Genomic DNA, 23,210 nt, shown 5'->3' on the forward strand with positions numbered 1-23,210 from the left:
TTCGGACCATTCTCTGTAAACCCTAGAGATGGTTGTGCGTGAAAATCCCAGTAGATCAGCAGTTTCTGAAATACTCAGGCCAGCCCTTCTGGCATCAACAACCATGCCACGTTCAAAAGGCGCTCAAATCACCTTTCTTCCCCATACTGATGCTCGGTTTGAACTGCAGGAGATTGTCTTGACCATGTCTACATGCCTAAATGCACTGAGTTGCCGCCATGTGATTGGCTAATTAGAAATTAAGTGGTAATGTGCAGTTGGACAGGTGTACCTAATAAAGTGGCCGGTGAGTGTATATTATCAATTCATGTATTAGAAAACAGGGCTGTACGCACCTTAAAGTGTCCTTGTCGTTATAACTTTCAAAATATAAATCAACAGTAGATGTTATATAAAGCAAGTTTGCAATTTACATTTATTATTTATTTTTTAGTTATCATGGAAAACACAGCACTTCCTGTTTTCTGATACTTTTCTGTTTTTTGAGAAAACAGGAAGTCCAGTGTTTCCCAGGTCAACCGAGCGCTCACAGAGAGAAGGCAGTCATGTGACTGACAGACATATTGAGCCGTGGCACTCTGTACTGGGCAGAGATCCTATGTTTAGTCTCTTTTTTCCAAGTTTAAAAATCTGCCTTAAGGAGATTAGACCTGGATATCTGGTAAGTATAGTTTTGTTTTACATATGAATGATAACAGCAATAAATAAATGCATAAAATAAATAATGAATGTATATTGTAATCTTGCTTTATTTCACATCTACTGTTGATTTAGATTTTGAAAGTTATAATGACAGTGACACTTTAACCTTAGAAGCTAAGCTGGCATTCCTTTCCACCTGTCAGGCAACATTTTAAGGGCAAGTGCCCTCTTACTTATGCGCAAGATCGAAACGGCACACGGCAGGTGGAAAGTAATGCTGACTCACTAAGGTAAAGGTGCACACATAACCCTGTTTTCTAATACAGTGATCCCTCAACTTAAAATGGCCTCAGGATACAATATTTTCAACATACAAATGGTCCTTTCTGGACCATAGTAACTTGAGACCAGACTCAACATACAACATACAATGCTATAGACAGTCAGGATCTGTAGCACATGTGAATAACTAGATGATCAACCAATGAAAGTGGCCATTTTACTAGTAAAACCCCAGTAATACTGAAATGCATGCACTGGTTGGCTGTCTAGTGATTCTCTGAGTATAGTGTGATACTACATGTCCTGTGCTGCTCTTTACCTGGGACAGTTTTCCATAGAATTTTGGTCTCAACATACAATGGTTTTAACATACAATGGTCGTCCTGGAACCAATTAATATTGTATGCTGAGGGACCACTGTACTTGGATTGATAATATGGACAGGATAATGCCAAATAATATATATAAGATATATAATGAATACGAACAACAGAATCGTGAGTCTCTCTCAGCATATATTGCTGGCACTTAACAGTGGGCATCAATTCCAGAACATAAATTTAAATACATTTTGTACATCTACAACAACATATTTTACCCATTTTGTAAGGCCTCTGCTGCAGAGTTTCCTTCCTCAATAATATTCATGTCGCTATGGGTAAACAGATTTTCCCCTCCTTTACTAGCATATCCCGTTCTGCCTTGTTGCACCTATTTGTAAAACACAAAAGAGACAGCATTTTATTTTTTCTCATAAAACATGGCTATTTACATGAGGCTATAATCTAAGGATATTGTACATCACATGTTGGTATACTTTCACAACAACGTGCTGAAAAAGCTCTGTTTTTAGTGTGTGAATTTCCCTACTGATTTCTGGCTAAAATTCGGATGTGTTTGTCAGGTGTTACACAAAGCATGCTTTTTTGTTCATACAACATAGTATGGGGGATGGTTTCATACACACCATTTTTGGAGAAATGCTGTAATGCATTAATGGTTTATTGGGCAAAGCCAGAAGTGGATTGAAGGGGTTATCCTGTGCTACAAAAACATGACCACTTTTCCCTCTTGTCTCCAGTTTAGAAGTGGTTTGTAATTAAAGCGACTCTGTACCCTTAATCTGACCCCCCAAACCGCTTGTACCTTCGGATAGCTGCTTTTAATCCAAGATCTGTCCTGGGGTCCGTTTGGCAGGTGATGCAGTTATTGTCATAAAACATTACTTTTAAAATTGCAGCCCCGTGCCCTATGTGCGTATCTGTGCCCTAACTTTGCACCACCCCTCCTTCCCTCCTCCTCCCCGCCCTCCTCGTCATTAGGAATGCTCCAGGCAGATTGCTTCCTATTACCCCCCTGTGTTACCACAGCACATGGGCTGGATCATTAAGACACCTGTGCCATGTTCAAACAGAAGTAAATGTTCCAGTGGCATTCCTAATGATAAAGAGGGTGGGGAGGAGGGGCGGAGGGGGTAGTGCAAAGTTAGGGCACAGATACGCCGGTAGGGCACGGGCTGCAATTTTAAAATTAATTTTTTATGACAATAACTGCATCACCTGCTGAACAGACCCCAGGACAGATCTTGGATTAAAAGCAGCTATCTGAAGGTACAATTTTTTTTTTTTTTTTTGGGGGGGGGGGGGGGGGGGTCAGATTGTGGGTACAGAGTCGCTTTGAGCTCCATTTACTTCAATGGAACGGAGTTTGAAACCACACCCAATCTGGAGACAAAAGAGGGGGAAAAGTGGCCATGTTATTGTAGCACTGGATAACCCCTTCAAAGAAATTATGGGGAATAAAAGCTGAAGTGGTTTTAAGATTGGCTTTAAATTTATCAAAATAGTAACCAGAGCAAAAACGTTTGTTTTTTCAAGAGCAGAATACAAAATAAAGCTGTGCTGAAATGGCTACTCAGCATAGCACAGTATAGTAACGTGTATGCTGAGCGGCCATTTTCGGCTGTTATGTCCATGAAATCTGCAGCAATTCTGACTAGCATTAAAGTCTATTACATTTTAATCTCGCAACATATTTTCATTCCACTGTGAGAATGGAGCCCATCGCAGTGTAAGGCTGGGTTCACACTATGTATATTTGAGGCTGTATTTTTGAGGCTGTATAGCAACCAAAACCAGGAGTGGATTGAAAACACAGAAAGGCTATGTTCACATAATGTTGTAATTGAGTGGATGGCCGTCATTTAATGGCAAATATTTGCTGTTATTTTAAAACAACGGCTGTTGTATTGAAATAATGGAAGTTATTTACAGTTATATGGCGGCCATCCACTCAATTACAACATTATGTGAACAGATCCTTTCTGTGTTTTCAATCCACTCCTGGTTTTGGTTGCTATGAGGACCTGACATGAGGACCAAATACAGCCTCAAATATACATAGTGTGAACCCAGCCTAAAAGTGAATATATTGTGCTGCTGACACATTAAATAATTAAAAGAAAAGAAGCCATGCCCACCTATCTGTGCTCCTCTGGTGCCCTCCTGATGCATTTCCCCCGCTCACAGACTACCCACTCAGCTAATCACTGTGTTGTCACATTGCTGTCAGTGAACGGGGGACCTGGAGGTGTGTCAGCAGGGTGTTGGGGGAGCAAGGACAGGTAGGTATAGCTTCTTTTTTATTTAACATCTCAGCAGCACTATATATTCACTTTTTCACTGCTATGGACTCCATTCTCACAATGGAATGAAAATCTACTGTGAGAATGAGGTGCTATAAACTTTAATGCTAGTCGGAGTCACAGCAAATTTCATGTCAAAACTTGCAGTGTGAAATCTGCTGCAATATGGATATACAGATAATCTTCATAAGAAATGTTAAAGGGTTTTTCCGGAAAAAACTGATGGAGTGCCAATCCTTAAAGTGTCACTGTCGTTTAATTTTTTTTTTTTTCAGGAATCAATAGTCCAGGCGATTTTAAGAAACTTTGTAATTGGGTTTATTAGCCGAAAAATGCATTTTTATCATGAAAAAAACAGTTTGAAGCTCTCCCCCCCTGTCTTCATGGCTTGCTTATGGAGAGAGGAGGGGTGGATGAGGCACCAAAACAGGACAACAAAGATTTAATCTACAGTTAATCACCCGGCTACCTCCTCTGACAGTCAGCACTGACCTCTCAGACCTCTGAGTACCGCTGTCACCCACCTCCTGTTGTGTAATCCTTTGTTCTCTGCTCTCGACTAACTCCCTCCTCCCTCCCCTCCCTATAGAACAGACAGGGTTGTGCCTGATGCAACATGTCACAATTTCCTGATATTTTGCAGTGAATGGAAAAGAGGAGGGAGGGGTGGGGGTTGGCCTGGGAAAAGGCTTTTTGAATGCAGATAATGGCATATTTGCCTAATAAACCCAATTACAAAGTTTATTAAAATCACCTGGACTATTGATTTTTGCAAAAAAATAAAAAATAAAATAAATAAATAAATAAATAATAAAAAAAACAACAACAACAACAACAACAACAACAAAACAACAACACCAACACCACCACGACAGTGACTCTTTAACCGTTAGAGGACCCGGCCAATTTCAATTTTTGCGTTTTCGTTTTTTCCTCCTTGTGCTTAAAAGGCTATAGCACTTGCATTTTTCCACCTAGAGACCCACATGAGCCCTTATTTTTTGCGCCACTAATTGTACTTTACAATGACAGGCTGAATTTTTTCATAAAGTACACTGCAAACCAGAAAAAAAGTGCACAGATTTCTCATTGAGATCTGTGCTGCATAGATATGCAGCACAGATCCATGAGATAGGCACATAGATTGCTTCCGGCTGCTGTAGCCGGAAGCAATCGAGTGCCGAGCCGGGATCAACGCCATTACGGCGTTGACCCCGGAAGGGGTAAGATGTGTGGATCGCTCCTCCGGGACAATGTCCCGGAGGAGCTATCCTCCCCACTAGACACCAGGGAATGACTGCATTCGGTAATCAGACTGTGCCCGATAATACCCGCCTTAGTGTTCAGACCACTACAGATCAAGAGAACAAACTGGGGAGTTTACCACATTCTCTCCCACAGGTTGGAAAAGGACACAGAGCCAGAAGTAGATGCACAGGGCACAGATTTCTAAATGCACACCACCCATGTGAGCCTATGGCTCTGGCCAAAGTACCATCAAAGGCTTCTTTGTATGCCTTCATCGGTAGGCCCATCACATCCAACGGAAAAAATGTACAGCATACTATTTTTCCCCACCAATAGACTCCACCTGACACAGTTTGTGTCCGTCGTTCTGTGGATCCAGCATTGCCATCATGGCTTCTTTTGTAATAGAAGCCATGATGGCAGAGTGAACAGAATCCAACTTGTTATATACAGCAAAGGAGAAGAAATCCTATTAAATAGATATCTTATTTTGAACCTTTCATATGACCAAAACAATTGAGAAAAACAGTAAGGTTGCATGCACACTTCTATGGGATGCTTAACTTCCTGATACCATTATATACATTGACTGATATATAGATACACCCTGATTAAGAGTATGACCAGGTAAACATAATACCGGAGACAGAACATTCTAGAGCTTAACATTTATCTGATTGCCAAGACTCCATATGCCGGGTGAGGGTTTACTTTACAGTTATTTTGTTCTCCTTGCTGTGTGGGTAAGTGTTGTCCAGTCCCAGCTGCAGCCTCCGCTGCTTCTCACAATACACTTTCCAAGTTGCTTCATTAAACCCATAGTTGAAGTAGTCAGAAAGATCAGCACCTAGAAGGATACAGATGGAATACACAACCACATACATTATAGGGCCAGTCTTCTTACATTCTTGGGGTAATTCACACTTTTCATCCATATATTCACTTGTTTCAGTTTTCATCATTTGTCATTCATTCCACACAAATAGGTGTGAGCAGTGTGTAGTGAGGTAAGTACGAGTATGTACAGCAGTAAAAGATTTTAGTGCACTTTTACAATTTCACGTTATACCTGGTTTCCTCCATGGTTTTTCTTCAAAAGAATCCAGATCCACCTCTAGGACAGGAAGGCCATTGATACAACCAGGAGCAGAAAAATCTATACCTTTTGGTGGCAGTTTACCTGTAATGAAAAGTAGAGATGAGCAAAATTAAAGTACAAACGAAGGGAATCACTTTGTTAGCTCAGCAATCTGCTTATTAGCCTGCTGCCTTTAAAGTCTGTGCTGCTCCACCCTGGGTGCATGGAAAAGCTGCATCCTGTCCTGGTAGAAGTTTCCCAGGACTGGATCCAGCTTTTCCAGGCACCCGGGGTGGAGAGTCTTGGACCTAAAAAGCAGCAGGCTGATAAGCAGGTTACCGAGCTAACAAAGTGATTCCTTTTCTTTATATAAGCATTATGGCTTATATTGCTATACAGCACTAAAGAAACAATTTGCAGTGTTTTGAGATAGAAAGACACACACTACTTTTTTGCTAAAACGTAACAAATCACAGACCAGCCATACGTTGTATAAAAGTGTGCAAAACAACAATGTTATAATTACTAATAGCTTACACTACACCAGGGTATAGGTTAGAAAAGCAGACGTTTGGCATTAACTCTTGGTCTGTGAATCAAGTCTTATTTTTCATAGAAATTGGAATTTTCATATTTCCCAACAGTTGAACACTTTACTAAAGTAACAAGCAGTACCGCCATATTGGCTGTCTCCCTCCCATACCCAAAATAAAGTCTACATAAATACGTTATGTAGATTGCAACCCAAAAGTAGAATAATTAGGTATTTTAAATAAAATGAATGATTTCAATTGCATCAATAAAGCTAAAAAGTTTAGTAAGGTATAGAGAACAAAAAAATTACCAGCTGCTCCATAGCCTCTACCTCCTTTCCCATTTCCAGTGGGTCCCCTAAGAAGGAAAAAAAATAAAATATACATATAATACAGTAATTCAGATCCAAAGTAATATTATCCCTCTATGAATCCCTTTTAAGATGACATTCCAAATACAGGATTTAACTTTAGGATATAGGAAAGCCGAAGTGGGTTGAAAGGTTGGCAACTACATTTTAAATCGGCATAAGACGTCCCAAATGGAAGTTTGAGGGAGGGGGGGATATAATAATAAAACAGTAATAAAATATTGTTATATTATGATTAATAAGCCTTGTTCAGCATCGTAAAATCATGTCTTCAGATTTCAGTCGAATTCACACACTTAAGACATTCTGAGGTAGCACATATCCTGGATTTCTGATGTATTTCCTGCACACCGTGTATCTTCCATGTATCCTTGCATCCTTATTTTTGCTGTCAATGATGACTCAGGGATAGAAGTACTATGGTGATGGAAAAGTAAGCCTCCACTTTCCCACTCTGATCAAGTGGAAATCATACCGTATATACCTACATGCAAGATGGAGCTCCTGTTCGGATGTCGCCAATCGTAACCCTCACATCATCACTATCTGTGTCGCTTTCATCTTCATCACTGCAGCTCTGTGTGATCTATGTCAAAATTTAGATTTGGTCAGTACATTTTCAAGAGAATGGGGAAAGAAATCTGTCCGACATTATGTAGGATAGTATTCCAGTAGAGTCACTCCACTAGGTCAAATAAAGGATCTGCTTTATTACATAAGGCGTCTGATAGGTCTGATGTTGTGTCATTATATTAACTAGTAGCAGAGAAAACAGAAAACAGATGCATGCACAAGAGAATGGTTACTATAAGAAATCTCCTCACAGTCTACCTGCACAGTGGCTTGCAGTTTTTAACCTGTCTTAAATCTTTCATCCTTACCCTCCTTAAGTTCTTTTTCCATCTACATAGCCATATCAGTCCACCTGCATAGTGGCTTGCAGTTTTTATTAGTACTATTTTTGGGTATAGTTTTCTTTTTTAATATTAGCCATCATTGTACGGAACAAATAAGGGTATATTTTACTAAATAAGGTATGAATGTGTTGAAACCCAATAAATTTTTTTTTTTTTTAAATACAATATTTTTTTCCACACACTAATGTATCGACCAGCCTTCCCTCTATTGCTTTTGGCAAGGGTTTCTAAGGGTCCTATTAGACAGCCCGATCAATAATATAAATGAACGCGATCTACTAGATTAGCGCCCCTTTACTAAGCCTATTAAACGACTCAATAAACGTTTAGCAAGGGCTGCACAGACATCGTTAGCAATGTTCTTATGTTTGTGCAGCCCCTGCCTTAAACTGTTATGCATTACCTCTCCACACTCTCAGTCTCCTCCCGCCCTCTGCTTGCACTCCCAGCGCCGCGGCTGCCGCTTTACAGTAGCCTGTCTAAGCTGAGAGGCTGCTCAGCCAATCACTGGCTGGGACTGCCGGGAAGGAAGCAAAGGGTAAGAGAAGACCAGAAGCGTGGAGAGGTAACGTATTAACAGTTTAATTAATCCTTAGTCGTTGGCTGCGCTATTACACAGAGCGATGTGAACCCGACGATTTTAGGTCTGGACCTAAAGAAACAATCAGATCGTTTCATCAGCTGATCATTGTCTCCATTACACAGAGCGATAATTGGCCTGATTATTGCTCAGTGTAATAGGGCCCTATGGCTGTGTTTCCACTTTTGCGATCAGACCACAATCCAAGTGCCATGGAAACCATATCCCCAATCGCCCCAACAGCTGCACGATTTTACCGATAACCCAACAACATAATGTGTCTATTGGGAGAGAACTGGGGAAACACAGCCCAACTGATTTAACAATCTGGATCAGAGCAGGAGGGACCAGAGGCCATTGAAGTGGTAACTGCAGGGGATAAAAGCAGGTGAGTATGACACACAGAGATTACTCCTACAACATCAATCTGCATGTGGTGATGACAGTACACCTAGCCCAGTGTACACAGCACAAGCTGAAAGTGACAGCTAGTGGCACTAAAGAAAGCCACTGAAAGATCATCAAAAGTACCTGCAGAGATTCATCCTTGGGCTCCATGCTCCCACTAGATATATCTTGTAGTGTATCACATGACTTAGTATGCCTACAAAATTAAAAATAAAATAAATGTATGTTAAAAAATTGTTATTGTCCTATTAGCAATAAATAAAGTCTAAGGGACCTTTTATCTGAAAGAGCCGTGTCCCGCTACTGGACCCTGCCCGCTGTCTTCTGAGCTCCCCACCGGCTATGTCACAACAAGGCTGACAGATGCCCCTCTCAGCTAGTCAGTGACTGGGACGGGACACCACTGCAGTCACTGATTAGCTGAGCGGGCTAAAACCCACCGGTCTGTGACGTGGAACCTGGGTTGTGACAGAACTGAGGAGAAGATGACAGCCAGCAGGGTTCCGGGAGGTGATGCAGCAAAGCGCAGGCACTGGGAGCGGTAAGCAGAGTGTCTTTTTTTTTTATTTTCCCCCCACCCCTGCCTGTAGTGATTTTTTACCCCTGCCGGACTTTATACAAAAGATGTCCAAAGCTGTCGCCAGTAAAAGGTATATGAAAGACTCTCCGAAGATTGAGTAATGTAAAATACCGGACCAGGAGACAAAGTGCTAAAATAGCTATTTTAACTTTGGATTAGTAAAACATCCGGGGCACTTGTAACTATAATGCAAACCGTCACACCTAAAAACTTTGGCTTGATTTCCACATATGTATTCAATGGAATTGACACCCTAGTTTATCAAATAGCTGCGCAATATTCCCGGCATTATGAGCAACATTGCACGGCTATTGGGGGAGCAACAGAGACATGGTTTCCACAGTGTTCAGAATGCATTATGATTGCACATGTGGAAACACAGCCTAATGGTCCTTCCACGTGGAGCGATAATTCATCTTATGATTTTGATGCAACGGTTTTGTTTTTACAACGATCTGCGTTCAAAGGGCTAAATTATTAAAAAAAATAAATCACTATTACAATCGTTTTAAGGTCACTTAAGGCCATGTCACACATTAGGATGAATCTGCGGATTACCAGCGAGCGACCAGACATGATTTGAGATGTTGAAAGATCACGATGAAAGATTTATTGCTGATCGCTTCATCATTAGCTGTGTTTACACAAGCCGATTATCGCTCAAATGCGATCGTAATCAAGAAAATTTGAACAATAATCGCTCCGTGTAAAAGGACCATAAGGTTTAACTCTGGATTATATACTGAATAGATGGCAATCACTGTATATGTTTTGCACGTGTATTCTCAGAATGGGATGGGAGAAGGATATTCTGTGCAGTGCTGACATTAGAAGAATAAGCAATAAATTAAAGCAGTAATGTTTTGGACAAATTACCCAGACGTTGATCCTGTCTCCTCATCATCATGGTTGGGAGTCGGGGAATCTGAAAACAGAAACATAGTTATCTTCTGCACAGTTAAAACCTGATGGCAGTCGTTGTGTGAACTGGACAGCCACACTCCTAAGCAGCATTGTGGGGCTTTAAAATGGACACGTAAGAATCTTTCTGCTCACTACAGTAAAGCAGAGGTGTAGCTAGGCTCTCCTGCACCCGGGGAAAAGATTCAATTTGGCGCCCCCCCCACACACACACACACCGTATGTGCAGTAAGCACAGGGGGGCCCATGTGTCATATATATATAATATATATATATATATATATATATACTAGAAAATGTACCCGGCGCTGCCCGGGTATAAAGTGTCAGTGTGTTAATTAGATTTGTTCTAAGGTGCCCAGGAGGCCAAGCTAAAGGCATTGTTTCATCAGTTCATTGTTCATTGTTAATCAGTGGAATTAGTGTATACCTGTAGTGCATAGTTGGAGGGGTTCTGTATACCCACAATGTATAGTTTTTAGGGGTCTCGCATATCTGTAGTGCATAGTTGGGGGGGCTGTATACCTATAGAGTATAGTTGAGGGAGGTCCTGTATACCTGCAGTGTACAGTTGTTGAAGGTCCTGTATACCTGTACTGTATAGTTTGGGGGTCCTGTATACCTGTAGTATATAGTTGGTGCTGTATACCTGTAATGTATAGTTGGTGGAGGTCTTATATACCTGTAGTTTATAGTTTAAGGGTCCTGGATACCTGTAGTGTATAATTGGTGGAGGTCTTGTATACCTGTAGTATATAGTTCGGGGGTCCTGTATACCTGTAGTAAATAGTTTGAGGGTCCTGTATAACTATAGTATAGAGTTGGTGGAGGTCCTGTATACCTGTAGTGTATAGTTTGGGGTCCTATATAACAGTAGTATATAGCTGGTGGAGTTTCTGTATACCTGTAGTATATTTGGGGTCCTGTATACTTGTAGTATAGAGTTGGTAAAGGTGCTGTATACCTGTATTATAGAGTTGGTGTAGGTCCTGTATACCTGTAGTGTATGGTTTTGAGGTCCTGTATACCTGTAGTGTATAGTTTGGGGTCCTATATACCTGTAGTATATAGTTGGTGGAGTTCCTGTATACCTGTAGTGTATAGTTTTGGGGTTCTGTATACCTGTAGTGTATAGTTTGGGGTCCTGTATATCTGTAGTATATAGTTGGTGGAGGTCCTGTATACCTGAAGTATATAGTTGGTGGTATATAGTTGGAGGTCCTGGTATATAGTTGGAGGTCCTGTATACCTGTAGTGTAAAGTTTGGGGTCCTGTATACCTGTGGTATATAGTTTTGTGGAGGTCCCGTGCACTTGTAGTGTATAGTTTTGGGGTCCTGTATACCTGTAGTGTCCTGTATACCTGCAGGGTTGTATTTACCCGTATGGCAGTGTTATTCAGTCACAGTGTGTCGGTATTGGTCATGTCTGGTATGGGGGTGTTATCCAGTCACAGTATGGCGGTATTGGTCAGGTCTGGTATAGCAGTGTTATCCAGTCACAGTATGGCACTATTGGTCAGGTCTGATATGATGGTGTTATCCAGTCACAGTATGGTGGTATTGGTCAGGACTGGTGTGGCGGTGTTACCCAGTCACAGTTTGCCGGTATTGGTCAGGTTTGGTATGGCAGTGTTATCCAGTCACAGTATGGCGGTATTGGTCAGGTCTGGTATGACAGTGTTATCCATTCACAGTATGGCGGTATTGGTCAGGTCTGGTGTGGCAGTGTTATCCAGTCACAGTATGGCGGTATTGGTCAGGTCTTATATGACAGTGTTATCCAGTCACAGTATGGCGGTATTGGTCAGGTCTGGTATGACAGTGTTATCCAGTCACAGTATGGCGGTATTGGTCAGGTCTGGTGTGGCAGTGTTACCCAGTCACAGTTTGGTATACCTGTTGTGACCTGTATATACATGTACTGTATGGATGGAGTAGGGGCTCCTGTATATACATGTACTGTATAGTTTGAGTAGGGGGTCCTGTATACATGTACTGTATAGATGGAGTAGGGGGTCCTCTATATACATGTACTGTATAGATGGAGTAGGGGGCCCTGTATATACATGTACTGTATAGATGGAGTAGGGGGTCCTGTATATACATGTACTGTATAGATGGAGTAGGGGGTCCTGTATATACATGTACTGTATAGATTGAGTAGGGGGTCCTGTGTATATATATATATATATATACTGTATAGATGGAGTAGGGGGGGTCCTGTATATACATGTACTGTATAGATGGAGTAGGGGGTCCTGTATATACATGTACTGTATAGATGGAGTAGGAAGCCCTGTATATACCTGTACTGTATAGATGGAGTAGGGGGTCCTGTATATACATGTACTGTATAGATGGAGTAGGGGGTCCTGTATATATATATATATATATATATATATATATATATATATATATATATACTGTATAGATGGAGTAGGGGGTCCTGTATATACATGTACTGTATAGATGGAGTAGGGGGTCCTGTACATACATGTACTGTATAGATGGAGTAGGGGGTCCTGTATATACATGTACTGTATAGATGGAGTAGGGGGCCCTGTATATACATGTACTGTATAGATGGAGTAGGGGGCCCTGTATATACATGTACTGTATAGATGGAGTAGGGGGCCCTGTATATACATGTACTGTATAGATGGAGTAGGGGGCCCTGTATATACCTGTACTGTATAGATGGAGTAGGGGGTCCTGTATATACCTGTACTGTATAGATGGAGTAGGGGGTCCTGTATATACCTGTACTGTATAGATGGAGTAGGGGGTCCTGTATATACATGTACTGTATAGATGGAGTAGGGGGTCCTGTATATACATGTACAGTAAAACCTCGGTTTCCGAACACCTCGGAGTTCGAACAATTCGGTTTTCGAACTAAATTTCCCCCTGAAGTTTTGCTCGGTATCCGAACAAAACCAGGGGGATAACTGTCAGCTGAACTGATGTTCAGCTGACAGTTAGAGGTGTTCGGAACACTGAGAGGCAGGAGCGGGCGGCTATTTAAACTTGCCGCCGTGCTCCTGCTCCAATCAGCTGCGGGGGACACCCTGTAAAGAAGTGGAGAATCCCATCATAATGAGGGAATCCCCACTTCTTTACAGGGTGTCCCCCGCAGCTGAGAGGAGCAGGAGCACGGCGGCAAGTTTAAATAGCCGCCCGCTCCTGACTCTCACTGCGGGGACAGGCTGTAAAGAAGCCGTCTCCCAGCGCTGTCCTCCTGTCTCTCCCCACCAGCCCCTCCGCCCCCCCCGCCGGCCCGGAGCGCTGTACACCCCTATAGACTGCGGCGCGCCCGTGCTGTTGCGCCCGCAGCCCCGCTCACCAGCTTCTTGCTCCCGCTGCCTCTGCAGACTCTCTCTTACCCTGCAGAGGCAGCGGGGAGCAGCGGGAGCAAGAAGCTGGTGAGCGGGGCTGCGGGCGCGCCGCAGTCTATAGGGGTGTACAGCGCTCCGGGCCGGCGGGGGGGGCGGAGGGGCTGGTGGGGAGAGACAGGAGGACAGCGCTGGGAGACGGCTTCTTTACAGCCTGTCCCCGCAGTGAGAGTCAGGAGCGGGCGGCTATTTAAACTTGCCGCCGTGCTCCTGCTCCTCTCAGCTGCGGGGGACACCCTGTAAAGAAGTGGGGATTCCCTCATTATGATGGGATTCCCCACTTCTTTACAGGGTGTCCCCCGCAGCTGATTGGAGCAGGAGCACGGCGGCAAGTTTAAATAGCTGCCCGCTCCCGCCTCTCACTGTTGCGGGGGGTGTGAAGTGTTTTTGCACTCTGTGGGCCGGGTGCTCTGTACCTGACCCACGGAGTGTAAAAACCAATTAATCACATTTACATTGTTCCCTATGGGAACTTACAGCTCGGTTTTTGAACTGCTCGGTTATGGAACAGCCTTCCAGAACCAATTATGTTCGAAAACCGAGCTACCACTGTACTGTATAGATGGAGTAGGGGGTCCTGTATATACATGTACTGTATAGATGGAGTAGGGGGTCCTGTATATACATGTACTGTATGGATGGAGTAGGGGGTCCTGTATATACATGTACTGTATAGATGGAGTAGGGGGTCCTGTATATACATGTACTGTATAGATTGAGTAGGGGGTCCTGTATATACATGTACTGTATAGATTGAGTAGGGGGTCCTGTATATACATGTACTGTATAGATGGAGTAGGGGGTCCTGTATATACATGTACTGTATAGATTGAGTAGGGGGTCCTGTATATACATGTACTGTATAGATTGAGTAGGGGGTCCTGTATATACATGTACTGTATAGATGGAGTAGGGGGTCCTGTATATACATGTACTGTATAGATGGAGCAGGGGGTCCTGTATATACATGTCCTGTATAGATGGAGTAGGGGATCTACCAGTTATTACTGTGGATGTTGTGAGGCAGCTTCCCTAGCAACCATTGCTCCCTGTGAAAATGAAAGCAGTAATCCTATTGGTTGCTAAGGCTCCAACTGCCGTGTCTGCTGCAGCTAATTATATCACCTGTGTTTGCAGTGAGGAGATTTTCCCATTCATCTCTATGAGGCGCTCTTTCCCCTCCCTCTCCCCTCCTGTACATCTGGCGGGGACGGGACCTTCGCAATAACCTTCCCGGGCACCCAATGTATCTGTGTGCCAAATTTGGGGTCAAACGGTTCAGGCGTTTGGAAGTCTATAGAGGACAGACAGACAGAAGGACAGACAGAAGGACAGACAGACAGACAGAAGGACAGACAGACAGACAGACAGAAGGACAGACAGACAGACAGACAGAAGGACAGACAGACAGACAGAAGGACAGACTTTGATTTTTATGATATAGATATATATATATATTTTTTTTTTTTAGGGTACAAACACGGGACGTGCCAAGAACCGCCAAAGCAACCTGCTGCGTGTTTGTCTGCCATTGAAAGTATAGGGCCGGGATACGCAGCGGAAAACTCGCTGCGGATACGCCAAGTGATACGCCTTAATGAAGTTTAGATGAGCGATTCGGTCAGCTCTACTGGCAGCACTAGTGTGGTGTTCACAATATGGGATACACAATGTCATATTTACTGTGTACCTGGAATGTTCCCAAACTAAAATTTGGTTTTTGAATACCTTAACGGAGGCGCCGTTGCCTCCACTCCCTGCTGTCTGTACCTGAGGAGGCGCCGTTGTCTCTGCTCCCTGCTGTCTGTACCTGTGAATTATGAGGCGAAGCTTCCTGATCTATCTCCAGTGTGACACCCAGTGTAATGTGATCCAATGGTGCCGTCTCCTAATGCACAGGTACGCTCAGTGTAGAGTTGATCAAACTTCGGGAAATCCTAGGTTCGATTGAACTCGAACACTCACGAACCTGCTGCATTAGATTCCCAATGCCTTCCCGGTCCGTGGGGAAGGAGGAGACTGCCCGGGTACTGGAATTCTGAAATTCAGCCTAGGTAATAGGAATTCCAATTGGTACCTGGGCACTCTACTCCTTCCCCACGGACCAGGAAGGCATCAGCAATCTAATGCGGCAGGTCTGTGAATGTTCGAGTTCTATAGAACCGAGGATTTCCTGCGGTTTCATCAACTCTACTCAGCAGAGGAGACAACAGCAGCAGCAATACCTCCAGTAAGGTATTCCATCACCAAATTCAATATAGAAATAATTTTAAAAAGTAACTCTTGTATCATGGTCACGGTATACAGATGCTTTATAGATCGGTGTAGGGAACCTTAGCTCTCCAGCTGTTGCAAAACTACAACTCCCATCATACATGGACAGTCAAAGCTAAAACTTTGGCTGTCCAGACATGATGGGAGTTGTAGTTCTGCAACAGCTGGAGAGCTAAGCTTCCCTAGCCCTGCAGATAGTAGGTAAGGTTTATATAAATGTGATATATATATTTGGATAGGGCAGTTATTAAGGGGTTAAGTATAGAATAATGTACAACCAAAAGAGACCCCTAAATAGACATTGGACCCCAACTCTCTTGTGTGTCTTCCTCCCCCCCCCCTTCCATCCCAGACAAGTGTCACCCTGTACCCTCCTGTCCCCCCCTCTCCACCTCCCCTTCCCACACACCTGTATCTTCTTTCTCCTCCTCCATTGTGCAGTGTACATACAGGACCTGCGGTGACATCATAGTCACATGTAAAGGTCCTGTAACTTTGCTGTACTGTCTCCAAGCGCCGCGATTTTGCGCAAATTATAGCTAATCATCAGCCAGGAGACAATACAGTATGGGAAATACCTCTTTTGATTAAAGGGGTAGTGCGGCGGTAAACAATTATTCACAGAATAACACACATTACAAAGTTATACAACTTTGTAATGTATGTTATGTCTGTGAATGGCCACCTTCCCCGTGTCCCCCCCACCCCCACCCGTGTACCCGGAAGTGGGGTGCACTATACATACCTGTCACAAACCCTCCGACCGTCCTGAGTGCCAGCCGCCCTCTTCAGCGTCATCAGATGCTCAGCCGCGACTGGCTGAGCACAGTTATGCTCAGCCAATCGCAGCTGAGCAGCCGATGGCGCTGAAGAGGGCGGCCGGCACTCAGGACGCTCAGACGGATTCGGCTGGGCCGTCCGAAGACGACATCGCAGACTGAAGATCGGAGACGAGTCAGCACGTGACAGGTATGTATAGCGCACCACACTTCCGGGTACACGGGTGGGGGTGGCGGGACACGGGGAAGGGGGCCATTCACAGACATAACATACATTACAAAGTTGTATAACTTTGTAATGTGTGTTATTCTGTGAATAATTGTTTACCGCCGCACTACCCCTTTAAGTAAAAATCGTCCCCTGTCTCCCCACACTGACAGAGGGCAGGAGGCTTCCAGGCTGCCTCATCCACTGCCATCCTCTCTCTGCTCCCTGTGATGGCGCCCCCTCTAGTCTCGGCGCCCGGGGCAGCTGCCCCCCTGGCCCCCCCCTAGCTACGGCCCTGCAGTAATGGCAGTGAATGGTAGAGCTTCTTATGAATCAAGATGTGTAATTCTAAAGCGTCTATCTCCACGCTGGAGCATCACATGGAAAGAAGAAGTTTTAAGCAAGTCAAGGCAGATTATCAGCCAAAAGGAGAGTTTCTAGCAATGCCCCTTTCCGATAATCTGCTGTGTAAAAGTGGCAGCGATCACCTGAGGAGCGGCAAATACCCACAGCCTCGGCTGATCGCATCTTTTGCGCTACTTCAAAATCTATCACTGTCAGCCGTACATCTGTGTAAACAGGGGATGTGTGGCCTATAGCAATACATTTAAATGGCCACACAAATAAAGGGACAGGAATCATTCATGCGGCCTGGCCGCTCGATTAATTGTGCCTTCCAAAGGCAACTGCAATGGAGTGCTGGTCTCAGTGATTGGCGCTCGTTCGCAGACATGCACAGCCGGAGATCGAGTAATGTAAACGGACCCTTAGGAAATAAAGACCACCCCTCATGGGCTTTATCTCGTAACCTGCATAACACTGGTAAAGTGTATATGTCAGTCCTGGAGAATAAACTAAAAATTTAAGTTACATCTCCTGATTCCTCCCTAGTAAAAGACATAGCCAATGAGAGAGAGGGTGATAGGTTTCTACCAGACAAGCGTCCATTACGGGGGTCAACCAGACACATTATGGGACCACACAGAGGCCAGGCTTTCAGTGTTCTCTCCAGATTCCAGCCATTTTTATTCATTTATTTTTTCATCAAAGTGATAAAAATTGCAGCCATATTTTTTCCAAGCTGCTGAGAAGCCACATATAAACAACACAGGTAGCAACTACTCTTATATCTGGTTACGTTTTTTGGTAGACATTCTCTTCATCACACAACTGACAAGAAAGATGGTGTGTTAGAAATTTAAGGGAAAGTAGTAGCAGAACTCATTAAGGGGTTAAACGCCAAAACTATATTGCGGAGGATGCCAAAAACGGATAAATAGGTTATTTCAGTGTAAAAATAGGGAGGCTGGGGCTGTATAAGAAGAAACACTAGGAAAGGATGGCACCGGTAAAATTAACTCTACTTAAAGCTGCTGTCCGCAATCTCCTGGGGGGGGTTAATAAGGGATCGGGGATTAATTATTTTCTAGGATAAGTCTTCCTAAAGGGAATTCCTGTTTATTTGGATGCAAACACTAAGGGAATAGCAGAGACATGATGCCTAGTCTGTTACCTACTGGGCAATAAGTAGATAAATGCTTCTTTTAATAACACAGCATGAGTAATAGCACAGTACCAGGGTGACATCCCATAGGGGTGTATATTAATGGGAAGGGGCATATGGTGTTCACAGCTGACATGACTGGCTCAGTATATAAGAACCTACCACATTCCTGTCTGTTAAAGGGTACATTCACACTTACCACATCAGATGTCATGCTGTGAGTTTTTTTGTGAAGTCCGCTGCAAGTCTGATTACCATTATAGTCTATGGCACTCCATTCTCGCAGTGGATTTTTATTCCACAGTAAGAATGGAGTGCCATGGCATTGTAAAACTTAGATACAGTGCTGCTGTTACATAAAAAAAAATTAAGAAGCCATTCTTACCTGTCCCTGTTCCCCTGATGCCATCTCCCGCCCCTTCTGCTTAGTGACAACATGCTCAGCCAATTACTGTGCAGTCATTGAGCGGGGGACGCTGAGACAGCTCTGGAGGAAGTCAGGTAAGTGTGGACAGGTAAGAATGGCTTATTTGTGATGCTGTTGCTTCACTTCATTGGGGCTTCACGGCAGTTAGGCCCCCTCTCCTGGCTGAGACAGTCCACTGGTGAAATGAAGTGATTTTAGAGCAAAAAGACACAAACAAGTCTTACACACCACCAAGCTTGTGGATGGTGCGGAAAACCACAAAGAGTGGGAAGTGACAATATCCCTGCAATATAACAGCAGCACCATATCTGAAGTATTACAAAGCTATGGACTCCATTCTTAGGGTATATGCAAACTACGGATTTCTCCTGGATAACTTTCTATGGATAAGGGTTTATTCCCCTGTACAGGATCTGCTGCCTATTTGAGGTCACAGACTTTATGCTGCAGATATGTGGTGGCTAAATGATGAAACAGCATCAAATCTGCTGTCATTCTTGTACGTATGGAGCTGATTGTTTAAACCCCAACCAAGTGTCAAGTGTCCATTTAACATATCTATAGTCTTCCATTAGTTCGTATTACTCTAAGGATAGACACCATGTACACGTGCAGGCTGTAGGAATAAATTCCCTGATTTCTAGTAAAGGGATTTCCCCATAAACATCTCTATACCTGTATCATGCCAGGGGCCTGGTCACTTGGGTCTCCACCAATCTGGACAATGTGGGTTGCCAGTAATTCACTATATCTGGCACTACCACTACTAGTGAATGGAGAGATGGTGCCCATGCAGTCATACAGGGTAGTCAGGACCCCCACTGTTATGTGTAGTGGCGGTCCCATTGGTCGCACATATCACCTATCCTGTGGGACGATCCCTTTAAGAATAGGTTACCTGAGGACAGAGTGAGGGGAGTGTGGGGGCGGACAATGGGAGAGATCCGGATCCTCCCCTCCATGCAGTGTGAGGCAGGTGCACAGCTGCTATCTCCCATATACAGGACGCACACCTGGCACAGCACCTACCTGCCCCGTACAGCCACAGCTCCTCCTCCAGACCCTCGCTGTCCTCGCAGGGTGCCGACTCCCGTACCGGCGGAGGGCTCCCGGGCCCCGCCGTGCTCATAGCGGAGCAGTGCAGCTAGTGGAGCGGTACGGAGGCAACGGAGCAGAGCGCCAGGTGCATCCATCTCCAGGGGCCCCACCGCCTGCTCTGTCCCGCCAGGTCCTAGCGCCGCAGGCTACACCCACACCTCCTGCTAATAGCGCTTCCCAATCGGCGTCATGTTATGCATCAGCTGCCTATTCTACCTTGTTGTGATGGAAACTTGTGGTAAACGCAGGCTTCTACCTAGCTGCCCGATCTCCTACAAAAGCCAGTAATGGGCCATGAGCTGCTTTCCGCGGGATCCTCTTTATTTCTAGGATTGCAGGTGCGTGCTCTGCGTCATGGAGATCAGCGGGGGATGGATTGCGCCACATGTATCATTCTTCCCCCATGTGACTGTATCTGTACACAGAGTTGCATATATGATGGTGGCAGCTGTATACTGGGGCTCCCAGTCTCCCTGGCTGCATCCTGGGCATCTGCAGGGCTGCTGTGGTGGGCAACCCCACCCCTCATACATTGTAAGGAGAGATGACCTTACCATAATAGCTTTGTTATCCCTGTAATCTTCTCCCTGGGGGCTGGGAAAAGCTGGATCCTGTCCTGAGAAACTGGGAGAGGATGGGTGTGCAGATTGACTATCAGCATGATGCTGACATATACCATAGTAGGGCAGTGTATTGTATCAGTGATCAAAGATCACTTGTTTAGTAATACACTAGTGTAAAAGGAAAAAAAAAAAATAATAATAATCAAAACACCCCCCAATAATAAAAAAGCATTACATTACCTGCATACAATAAACCATTACATAAATTACAAAAAAAACCATTTTAAAAACACAAAACCTATACATATTTGCTATTGCCATGTCCGTAACGACCCAATCTATAAAACGATATTATATTGCACGACTCACGCTGTAAAAAAATATAACAGCACCAAAAATCGGCTTTAAGAAATACGTCATAAAAGATCAAAAATCATATACAGTGGTGCCTTGGATTAGGAGCATAATTCGTTACGGGGCGGCGCTTGTAATCCAAATCCACTCTTATACCAAAGCAAATTTTCCCATAAGAAATCACTGATATGCAGACAATTGGTTCCACACCCCAGAAATAATGATTATTCTGAATAACATGTAAAACAAATGAAACAAACATTCAGAAACAGCAGAATATGTGATATTATAAGTTACTGTACAGTAATGGAGAGGATGGGAAACACAAGGACTGACAGAGACTGCAGGGGGCATGGAGGAATGAGCAGGGCAGATGTGGGCACATACATGGAGCACTCTGTCTGGGGAGAGAGGGGTTACAGCTATGGAGAGATTACCTCCACAGTCCGGTCCACTGATGTAAGCCCCAGCCTGAAGTGGATCTGCTATGATTTGATAGGTGAGGAAGACTTCCATGGTCGGAGTACAGGGCTGTAGACCACCCTGTGCAGACCATGCCCCTCCTCCACTCCCCCTCCCACCCAGCACAGGGAGCTCTTACACCATGGGTCTCAAACTCGTGGCCCTCCAGCTGTTGCCAAACTACAATTCCCATCATGCCTGGACAGCCAAAGCTAAAGCTTTGGCTGTCCAGGCATGATGGGAATTGTAGTTTAGCAACAGCTGGAGGGCTGTGAATTTGAGACCTCTGTCTTACACCAAAGCAATGCTCTTAAACCAAGTCACAATTTTGAAAAAAAAACTGAGCTCTTAAACCAAAACGCTCTTAATCCAAGTTACTCTTAAACCAAGGTACCAGTGTGTGTGTGTGTGTGTGTGTGTGAAGCTTGGTATCAATAAAAACTGCACATCTTACTGCAAAAAAGGGCCCAAAACCAGCTTTGTCACACAAAAGATAAAAACGCTATGAGTTTTTGAAGGTTTTTGTTGGGACAATAGTTTCTATTGTGCCAAAGTGGTAATAGTTAAAAAAAAAAAAAAATCCTATACAAATTTTGTATCGCCGTAACCATAGTGACCCAGAGAATACATGTTATTTTACTGTACACTGAATAGAGTAAGTTTAACCCCTTAGTGACCACCGATATGGCCACTAATGGCCTCTATTCTGCTGCCTTTAGCATTTTACGGCGATGCAAAAAAATTGGCGCCAGTAAGGCCTGCAGCTCCCTCCTCTCAGCTACTGGAGGTAGCTAAGGTGCTGGGGCAGAGTGTGGGGCCCGTCCCCGCACCGGCGATCCCCGTTATTAACAGTATAACGGCAGCCGCTGGTAGACTCCTTAGGGCTGCAACCAACTTCTTCAGCCACCAGTAATTAAATGATGAACAATCAGACTTGAGCGCTCATCTCTATTCCTAATCTCAGTCTTGATGCAAGGAAGTGCCCAATCATTGGTCAAGACACCACTACAGCTGATTGGCCGAGCTGGCACATACTTGTTTAAAAAACAAATATTTCAGGCTATGTTTTTTTTTTTTCTATAAGTCCTAACCATGCCAGACATATGACACACGCTCACCATTGTTCTCGGTTATCAGCCATTGTTACAACACCTGGACCATTTGACTCCAAATATGGCACCTATGTATGTTGGGCACCTGGGAAGGTTTTCAAAAAGATCCTCACCTTGCCAAATGTATACAGCTTTTGCAAACTATTGTTCTGTTATCAGTCATTATCACAGCCTGCCCTGTACAGGCATCCAAATGTCTGAACAGTTTGGTCCTAAATTTGGCAAATAACTACATTGCATGAGTGGGAAGCTTTTGTAAAAGCATCAACCTTAGCAGACGTATACAGCACTTACTCACCATTGTGCTCGGTTAGGAGTCTGTCCTTTATAGGCATCTAAATGCCTGGAATCATTTGACTCAAAATTAGTCACATAGATACACTGGGTGTCCAGGAAGGATAAAAAAAATTTTTTTAAAATCTTGCCAGATGTGTACAGCACTTGTACACTGCTTTCTGCTATAATCACAGAATTGTATCTAGAGGCTATATACACTGTTCACTATCATAAAAAAAATATATATTTATAAATAGGGATGATTTAAATTTTTATTTTTGGTGGTTATTTAAAAAAAAACAACTTTATTCCAACTGCATCTAGGGTTAAATAGCCAACTATTAACAGCAGCCAACATCCTTCAGGTATAGAGGGCTCATCTCCTCAGCCCTCCCCTACTTAAGGTCACCTTGATGTACAGGTACATGATCAGTTAATGGGTTGGCCAGAATCGTTAGACCATCAATATTACATTGGCATGGGTCGAACTCTTGGCAACCCCACCAATCAGCAGTTTGGGTGCGTTCACACACGGTTAACCTCCAGTGGATTCTGC

At 43.9% G+C, this 23,210-nt stretch overlaps 1 protein-coding gene across 4 annotated transcripts in view; it reads right to left on the bottom strand.

Moving 5' to 3' along the window:
- Positions 1 to 19,988, bottom strand: part of LOC138802583 (pre-mRNA 3'-end-processing factor FIP1-like) — a 29,919-nt gene extending 9,931 nt beyond the window's left edge. The window contains exons 1-8 of one of the 4 annotated variants that reach the window (XM_069986049.1): positions 19,819 to 19,988; positions 10,160 to 10,208; positions 8,827 to 8,899; positions 7,287 to 7,384; positions 6,739 to 6,785; positions 5,886 to 5,996; positions 5,533 to 5,663; positions 1,523 to 1,635 (exon numbers count right to left, since the gene is read on the bottom strand). In XM_069986049.1, coding sequence (XP_069842150.1) covers positions 1,523 to 1,635; positions 5,533 to 5,663; positions 5,886 to 5,996; positions 6,739 to 6,785; positions 7,287 to 7,384; positions 8,827 to 8,899; positions 10,160 to 10,208; positions 19,819 to 19,918 — 722 coding nt within the window. In that variant the 5' untranslated portion in view covers positions 19,919 to 19,988. Of the gene's footprint in view, positions 1 to 1,522; positions 1,636 to 5,532; positions 5,664 to 5,885; positions 5,997 to 6,738; positions 6,786 to 7,286; positions 7,385 to 8,826; positions 8,900 to 10,159; positions 10,209 to 11,389; positions 11,920 to 14,722; positions 14,807 to 16,280; positions 16,307 to 19,818 lie in introns of those variants that run through there. The other 3 variants (XM_069986051.1, XM_069986050.1, XM_069986052.1) reach the window with 3 other exon arrangements.
- Between the last annotated feature and the right edge of the window lie 3,222 nt (positions 19,989 to 23,210).

The sequence above is a fragment of the Dendropsophus ebraccatus genome, chromosome 10 (genome assembly GCF_027789765.1).
Source record: "Dendropsophus ebraccatus isolate aDenEbr1 chromosome 10, aDenEbr1.pat, whole genome shotgun sequence".
Lineage (NCBI taxonomy): Eukaryota > Metazoa > Chordata > Amphibia > Anura > Hylidae > Dendropsophus > Dendropsophus ebraccatus.